General features: G+C 46.0%; 1 protein-coding gene across 1 annotated transcript in view; it reads right to left on the reverse strand.

Annotated features, from left to right (window-relative positions):
* Positions 1-237: 237 nt before the first annotated feature.
* Positions 238-7,786, reverse strand: part of CEP89 (centrosomal protein 89) — a 126,119-nt gene continuing 118,570 nt past the window's right edge. Inside the window, exon 18 of the mRNA XM_066583931.1 lies at positions 238-1,280. Within this exon, the coding sequence (XP_066440028.1) occupies positions 1,085-1,280 (196 nt within the window). The 3' untranslated portion in view covers positions 238-1,084. The remainder of the gene's footprint in view (positions 1,281-7,786) is intronic.

Raw genomic sequence — 7,786 nt, forward strand, 5'->3', positions numbered from 1 at the left:
TGCCCGCCGCAGACTACGCAATGCAAATACGCCTGTGTGCAGGGGGCCATATACTGCAGAGCCTGCTCCTTCCTGACAAGCAAAGAACTATTTCTATTGGCTGCACTGTGGTGAACGGAGCATCATTATGCAGAGATCGGTCTGTGGGGGGAGTGACTGAGCATGTGTGTCATCCAGCACACAGCTCAATAGGCAGACTGACACATTGCTATACACTATGAACACCAGGGGGCACCGTACTCTGCAAGTAAATGTAATTTCTCTGTAATGGTTCATTTTAACAGCCTGAAAAGGGTTAATAGTGTTTTTGCTGTACGATCTATACAGTAAATGTAATATATAATGGTGGGACAGTCCAGTATTTATATTATATTAAATACTCTAGTAATTATAGACATAGTAAAGGGGTTGTACCACATCAGACGTCATCATCTATCTATAGGATAGGTGATAAAACTCTTTGATTGAAAAGGGTTTCACCCCTAGACCCCCCATGAATCCTGAGAATGAGGGTCCGGTATTATCAGTGTGGGGTTTCTGCACCCACCTGCAGTGACGTGGAGACTGAATGGAGGGTTGGCGACACATGCCCAGTGCTGACTCATTCATTTCAAATGGGGCCTGACGGAAATAGAGTACAAGCACTTGGCTATTTCCGGTAGTGCCATTGAAGATGAATGAAGCAGCACTACAAGTGGGTGCAGCGAGCCCGCAGTGAGCAGGAGAGGGGGACACAAGAGCCCTGATCTTGGGAGTGTTAGGGGTCTTAGTGGAGACCCCCATGATAAGACTTATCACCTATCCTAAAAGTTGATTGTAGTACAACCCTTTTAAAGTGACTTTGGCTGCACTTTACAAGAGCAATATTTAGTGAGGTCAAATTGTGCAAAAACTGCATAAATAGTTAAACTTACTAGTCAGGAATCTAGGAAAGCTGGGTGACAACTGTAATAGCCACCATGTTAATTGTCACACGGGATTCCCAGTAATGGATATGATTGAATAGGAGACATGTACGGATTATCTGGGCACTATGAATGTATGCTGCTTATGACACGCAGTTTGGTTTCCTCCAATCAGTGGACTATTTAATGGGGTCATCACCGTGTGACGAGGAGTTCACGTCACAGTAGCTGAAGCCGATGACGGAGTCCTGCTGGAGAAAGAAGTCGCAGCCTCCTGGGTTTTTCTGTTTCAGGGCGCTGTGTAAAAGCGCGGTCAGTTCTCGGTTGTCATTGGTCGCTGACTCCCAGACGACTTCTAGCTGTTCTTCTATTTGTCTGAAAGAAAAATAATATATCTAATTGTTTTCAGAAAGTGAGCTGAAAGTACAATCAGGCTTCATCCGGCTGCTGCTATTTGCAGCTCTTTCAAGCGGCCTCGTGAGATTTACGGAAAAGCATTTTCCTTATCAGTTACAGGATGAGCAGTCCGTGTCCAGTGCAGCATGAAAAGCTCACGTTCCTTTATCATGTTCTCGCTATTCAGAATATTTCAACCTAAATCCCCAAAGTACAGAAGTCTCACGAGTCGTCTGCTCATGTCAAGTTTAATTCTGACAACGGTGCAACTACAGGGGAGGCCCAGAGTAGTTTTTGCTTACAACCGGGCCCTAATCTCTTCAGAGCTAGGTATATATGAACATGGGGCACTGACTAAGCGTCTGCTACCACCAAGCGATTTGTTGTTTGACTGAGCGAACTATGTAAGAGTTTACTCGGGCAGTCTATTTATAATAAATCGTTTGCTTGCTTTTGCAAGTCCGGAGCTGACTGGAAATCTGAGGTACTGTATATTTTGTTCTACTGTTTGCAGGAGACAATCAGACAAATAAAGCATCTGCATTGGTTTTCCCATGGCCTCGAAAGGTTGCAAGTATATAGCTGAGGCCATGGCAAAACTAGCAAAAAGTATACATCAGATTTCCAGGCAACTCCAGATTTGCAAAAACAAACAAATGCATGTGCTGTATGCAATTACATGTTTGCTTGCAATCTGCCACAATTGGGTGTGATGCATGCACTGATATGCTGCATAGGATATAGAATCTGTGTGTGTGACTAGATATTAATGTTACTTGAGTTGAAGTAAGCTTACTGATTTCATGTAAACCAGAAAAGTGAAAAAAATCGCAGGTTTTGTTGCATAATAGGAAGATTTTGAATATATGGCCATTTTCCTGGCCATAATGCTAAACTTTAACCCTTCTGATAGACATTTTCTAAACATTTGTGGCACAAAAACATCAGGAACGAGTTATAACCTGGGAACAAAAAGAGTGTTGTTATATATAGCATGTCATTATAAGATAAAATGGTATGTGTAGTCATTGGCATCAAGTATAGCTTTTGGCACTGGCACCCAGAAAATCCAAGCTGCGACTCTAAAGGCTGTCGATCTCCAAAATAGAAGCGATCTATGGGTTACGAAGACAAAAGGCTCTATTGACAACGCAAATTCCCGGAATAGGTCTTTAAGCTGCGGTCCTTCAACTGTTTTGGAATGCTTCAGCTGTCGTCGCCTGCTGGGAGTTGTAGTCTTCACAAGGGCTAAAGTGTTACTGATTGCAGACCTCTGTCCTATAGCGATAGCATGGAGTGTAGGTTAGGAATCCATCTAGTATCTGGATGACACACGTTTTCTGTCCCCGTTGTACTACTGACCGGCTGGACGGGAAGCCTCTATCACTGTGTGTAAATAGCGGTTGGAGCTCAGCCGCTTGCACTCGCCGTCTCCTGCTGGAGACAATGGAGCAGAACAAGCTGTACTGTGTTGTTCTATCTGGACGAGCAGCGTAGTAACAGCACTTTGCTTCATTTCTCCAGTAACATCTCAGCATCCTGTGCTGTGGGCAATTACCAAATTACTTCTACACTGAATGCGAACAATCAGCAGCCAGGAAGCATTATGGGGATTTTTTTTCCTTATGTGCATTTTTTCATGTCCTTGGAACTTGGGAGAAAAAAAAAAATATCATGTAGGATGTTGTTATAACACTACTGTAGAGGGTGCAACAATCTGCACGGACCAGCACCATAACACTACTGTAGAGGGTGCAACGATCTGCACGGACCAGCACCATAACACTACTGTAGAGGGTGCAATGATCTGCACGGACCAGTCACTTGGGTATTCAATGTGCAGAGCCCCAGCCACGATGCTGAGCAGACAGTATGTGGCAGATTACACATTTTTGGATCTTTTTCTTGCACAGTTCGTAGATCTTACACGTAACAGCCAATAGGAATTCAGGGCAGCGGTGTCCATATAGCACTGTGTGTATAGCAGACATGTTAATGGGGCCACAAATGACCTCCTGTGCGTTGACATTATGCATATGGTGTCGGCGTCACAATACTACATCAGCATTGTCAGATACAGCTGCCAGTTTATCTCCCCATCTTGATTGATGTAACATGCGCATTTGGTCAAGCTAAGGTTTACCGGGGACTTGGGGCACAATCACATGTATGACAAAGCGACAGAATGATGTCTCGGTCCAACAGCCTTGTTAGTAGCGTCACTATTTCAACATACGGTGTTGTTAAAGCAAGCAGCTTGATATACACTATCCTACCAAAAGTCTTTGGACCCCCTATCAGTAAAATGGATTGCGTCTTATTAGCAGGTTATGTGTCCTAAACCATGCTACATAATATATAAGGAATATCGCTCAGATGTTATTAAATATGCGTAATTCTATAACGCATCCAATAGGGCACTTACCTGTGCACACTGTCTAACCCGACAGGGAAGGGTCGACCGCTGCACCCTATGGAACGCCCCTTGTGTCAAAGGACCATCAGATAAAACTTACTCCCTTCAAACTAAAGATGGTGATCTGCTGGACCCTTTCACTAGATATCAGAGGGGTCCAAGGATAATGAAAAGAAAAAGATGTGTTAAAAAAAAAAGGGGCCTGCGCTTCTTTAAGAGGAAAGTGCTGTTCTTTTCTGACATTGGGTCATTTACTTGTATGGGGGTCCCCTCCATGGAGACCCCCCAAAGACCTAAGATCTATGCGTTTTGGTATCAATCAGATATCCACAGGGACTCCAAACAGTTTTGAGGCGATAAATCACAATTTATTTAAATAGACATATAAAAATAACCAACAGACTAACGACATGTAGAAGCATGTGGAGGGCAGGTGTGACGCGTTTCGGGGTACCCACACCCTTTTATCAAGCTGCCCCATACTCCAAACACCATCCTTGAATAGCCTAAGGCCTCATGTCCACGGGGACAGATCCGCAGCGGGTCACCAGCACGCGTGATCCACACCCCATAGGGATGCATTGGGCACCCGCAGGCAATTAAATACCTGCGGATGTCATTTTCCTTTGAGGCGCGGATTGCGTGTGCGGGAAAACACCCGCAGCATGCTCCATTTTAGTGCGGGTCTCCCGCAGGCTTCTATTGAAGTCTATGGAAGCCGTCGGGATCCGCGGCACACCCGCAGCTGAATTACTGCTCTCCAGCGCGGGAGAGCAGGAGTTAAAAAAAAAAAGGAGTGCACAGCGCATGCGCGCGGCACGCTGCTGGCGTGCCGAGCACATCCGCCGGGCCGAAGTAAGAAGATCCGGCCACGACGGAGGGAAGATCCACAGCGTCCGGACAGGTAAGTAATTCTTCTTTTTAGGCTTTATGTCCGCGGGAAAGGAGGGACCCGCTGTGGGATTCTGCATGAAGAATCCGCGGCGGGCCTGATTTTCCCATCATGAAGGGCCATGCATCGGCCCATCTACAATGGTGCAAAGAGCGTAAGCATTGTACAGTTGAGCAACGATAGAATGTTCTATGTAGTGATGAATCACACTACTCCATCTACACATCAGATGGATATACCCGGGTGTGGAGGGTCCTGGGAACACCTTTTACCGGGATGTGCTGTGCCAACAGCTAAGAACGGTGGGGGTTTCATTAAGGTCTGGGGATGTGCTACGTGACATGGTCTCGGTCCGTTGGTTGTAGTGACAAGAACCATGAACATGGAGGTATACCCAGACATTCTAGACAATAATGTGCTGCTGACAATGTGGCAATACTCTGGGAATGGTCGGCCATACTTCCAACAAGCTGACGCACCTTGTCACACATCCAATGCTGTTTACGTTGGTTTCAGAATATGGATGCTCCACAATTGGACCGGCTGTACAGAGTCCTAACCTGAACCCTACTGAACATCTTTGGGACAAACTGGAACGTCAGGTCAGGATTATGAACAGCGTCCATCTTGTTTGAGAGAACTCACCAGATATTTGCAAGATGAATGGAGGGAAATACCAGCTGAAGTGTATCAGACGTTAGTAGAATGTATCCACGGAAAGTATCCAATGTCATTAAGCCCAAAAGAGCCCCATTAAGTATTAACATACAGAAACATATACTTATTATTCCTACTCAGGTGCCCAATTACCTTTGGTAGGATAGTGTACTACCCCAAAACAGTCCAGCTACACTTTGTTTTGAATGCATGTGACTTCTAACGAGGCCTCGTCATCGGCGCTAGAATAGCTGGGGCCAGAATGTAATTGCTAACCTTGCGGGGTTTCCTCATGCAGCGGTGTGGCGAGTATACCAAGAATGGTGTGAAAAGACAAAACATCCAGCGAAAGAGGATCCTGTGGATTACAACCATTCATCAGTGAAAGGGGTCAATAGGAGGATGTCAAGAGTTGTTCTGACCAATAGGTGCTGCACAGTCAACACCGGCCGAATAGAATGCTGCTGCTTCAACTTGCTGTTTTTTTTTTTTAGCACAGATGGCCTATAACGACCAGTTTCAGCACCATTGTGTCTAATAGAAACACAAGGGTGAGACTCCAGGGGGCGTCAAGATGTGATACGGGACAGGCATGGAAGTACCCCGTTGTACCACCTCTAGCTTGAATGGAAGATGTAACAAGGGCGGGCATGGAGGCTCTAGTACCCTGTTGTTCCGCCTCTAGCTTGGATGGTGACCGGGCAACCACGGAAGTGTGATAATGTTGTGGAGACATTGCTGTGACCCCCTTGTGTAAGCGGCCGAGCATTATCCTGCTGGAAGCCGCCATGAGAGGAACATGTGGCTGCAGGATGTCCTGAACATATCGCTGAGCTGTCATTGTCCTTTCTACCACTACTAGGGCTGACCGACTCTTGTACGCGATGGCTCCCCAGACCATCACACCAGCAGGGGGTAGTGGGCCGGCCCACAGCAGAGCAGCATTGGGGCGCTCACCCCGAGGTCTCCAGACATGAACACAGCCGTCGTCAGCGACCAAACTAAACCTGGATTCATCACTGAAAACAATCTGGTTCCGCTTCATAGCAGTCAAGCTTCATCATTCACAACACCACTGTGGGTGTCAAGGAAAATACACATAAAGGGCGCCAGGAGACCAAATGTCCTTTAGCCAAGCACCTAAATATGGTTCCAACAGACACTCAGGCATGTAATGATGGACCCATCGGTCTTTGGATGGTGGACAACGAAACAGTTGCATCTGCTGGTACTTGTCGGACGATCAGATGATTCTCTCTACTGGTGGTTTGACGAGAGTGCCCTAAGTCTGATTGTCTTGTGTGCCCTCAGACATTCAATGGTTCCAACACCCCCCAACAGTCTGGTCCAACGCTACTCTCTACTGGTGGTCTGTAGGGGGCATCCTGAACCTGGTCACCTTGTGTGTCCTCACACATCCACTGGTCCCAACAAATAATAGTCTGGTCAGAACTGCCTGGTGGGGACAATTCATCAATACGATCAATAAGCTTCTCACATCCCAATAATGTGCCCCTCTCAGACTCTGGAAATCTCTTCTCTGCGTCGTAGAGGCGTCTAGTGGTACAAGAGGTCACTACACACAAGGAGCCTCTGAGAGCCTCTTATAGGCCAAGGGGGAACCACTTTTAGGGCCTCAGGTGACAAGACCGTCCATCTAATCACCACAACTCTCATCATTTACATATCTGTCTAAGATGGAACTGCATGCCGAGTTTTGCAGCAAAACGACAACTCATCTAGGGGTGGAATTGTTTTTTTTTCGATGAGTGTATATACATATGTATACTATTAGAACAATAGTGTGTATACAGCCAGGATACAAGGGCAGAACACAATGGAGTTAGAATGCATTTAAAATCTGCATTAGACAGACTCCTTAGCGCTCTCCCTGCGGAGGCGGAATCGCTCCACACATCAGGTCTAGTCTGTCCGAGGCATCATCTGAAACTTGGGATTGGCTGGCAGGATGTGTAATCACGATGATTTTCGGAGCTTCAGTGATGGATTGCCGTTATCAGAATTCACAATCCTCTCATCCTCCAAGGCTCTCCAGCCTCTCAAAGATAATAGACAATGATGTACATAATCTAGTTCCAGAGAGACAGTGAAAATACACAAATTCATCGGCCATCAGCGGCGGATTACCTCTATTTTCAGTGAAACCGAAAGATAAAAATGGGACATTAACGGCATCTTTGAAAAGACTATGAATGTGGCTCATCTGGAGAAAAAGGCTTAAAAGGGACGGCAATTCTGTGATAACCCTGTGCATTAGACCGGGGACAATAGAAATGGAAGCGACTGCTGGAAGGGGAGAAAAGAACATGATTGACTTTACTTATTTATGACGTTTGCTTGGCTTTAAGCGTCTGTCGTCTGCAGAGGATGCATCGGGTACAAGGGGATGGATTAACCCTATGATGTATGTTCTCTGTGAAAGCGTGCTAGGTGATCGCCGAGAAGTCACTTCTGTAATATTATTTGTTTCTCTTTAGCCTGCAGTGTAAAGAATGGAGG

Source organism: Eleutherodactylus coqui, chromosome 11, assembly GCF_035609145.1.
Source record: "Eleutherodactylus coqui strain aEleCoq1 chromosome 11, aEleCoq1.hap1, whole genome shotgun sequence".
Lineage (NCBI taxonomy): Eukaryota > Metazoa > Chordata > Amphibia > Anura > Eleutherodactylidae > Eleutherodactylus > Eleutherodactylus coqui.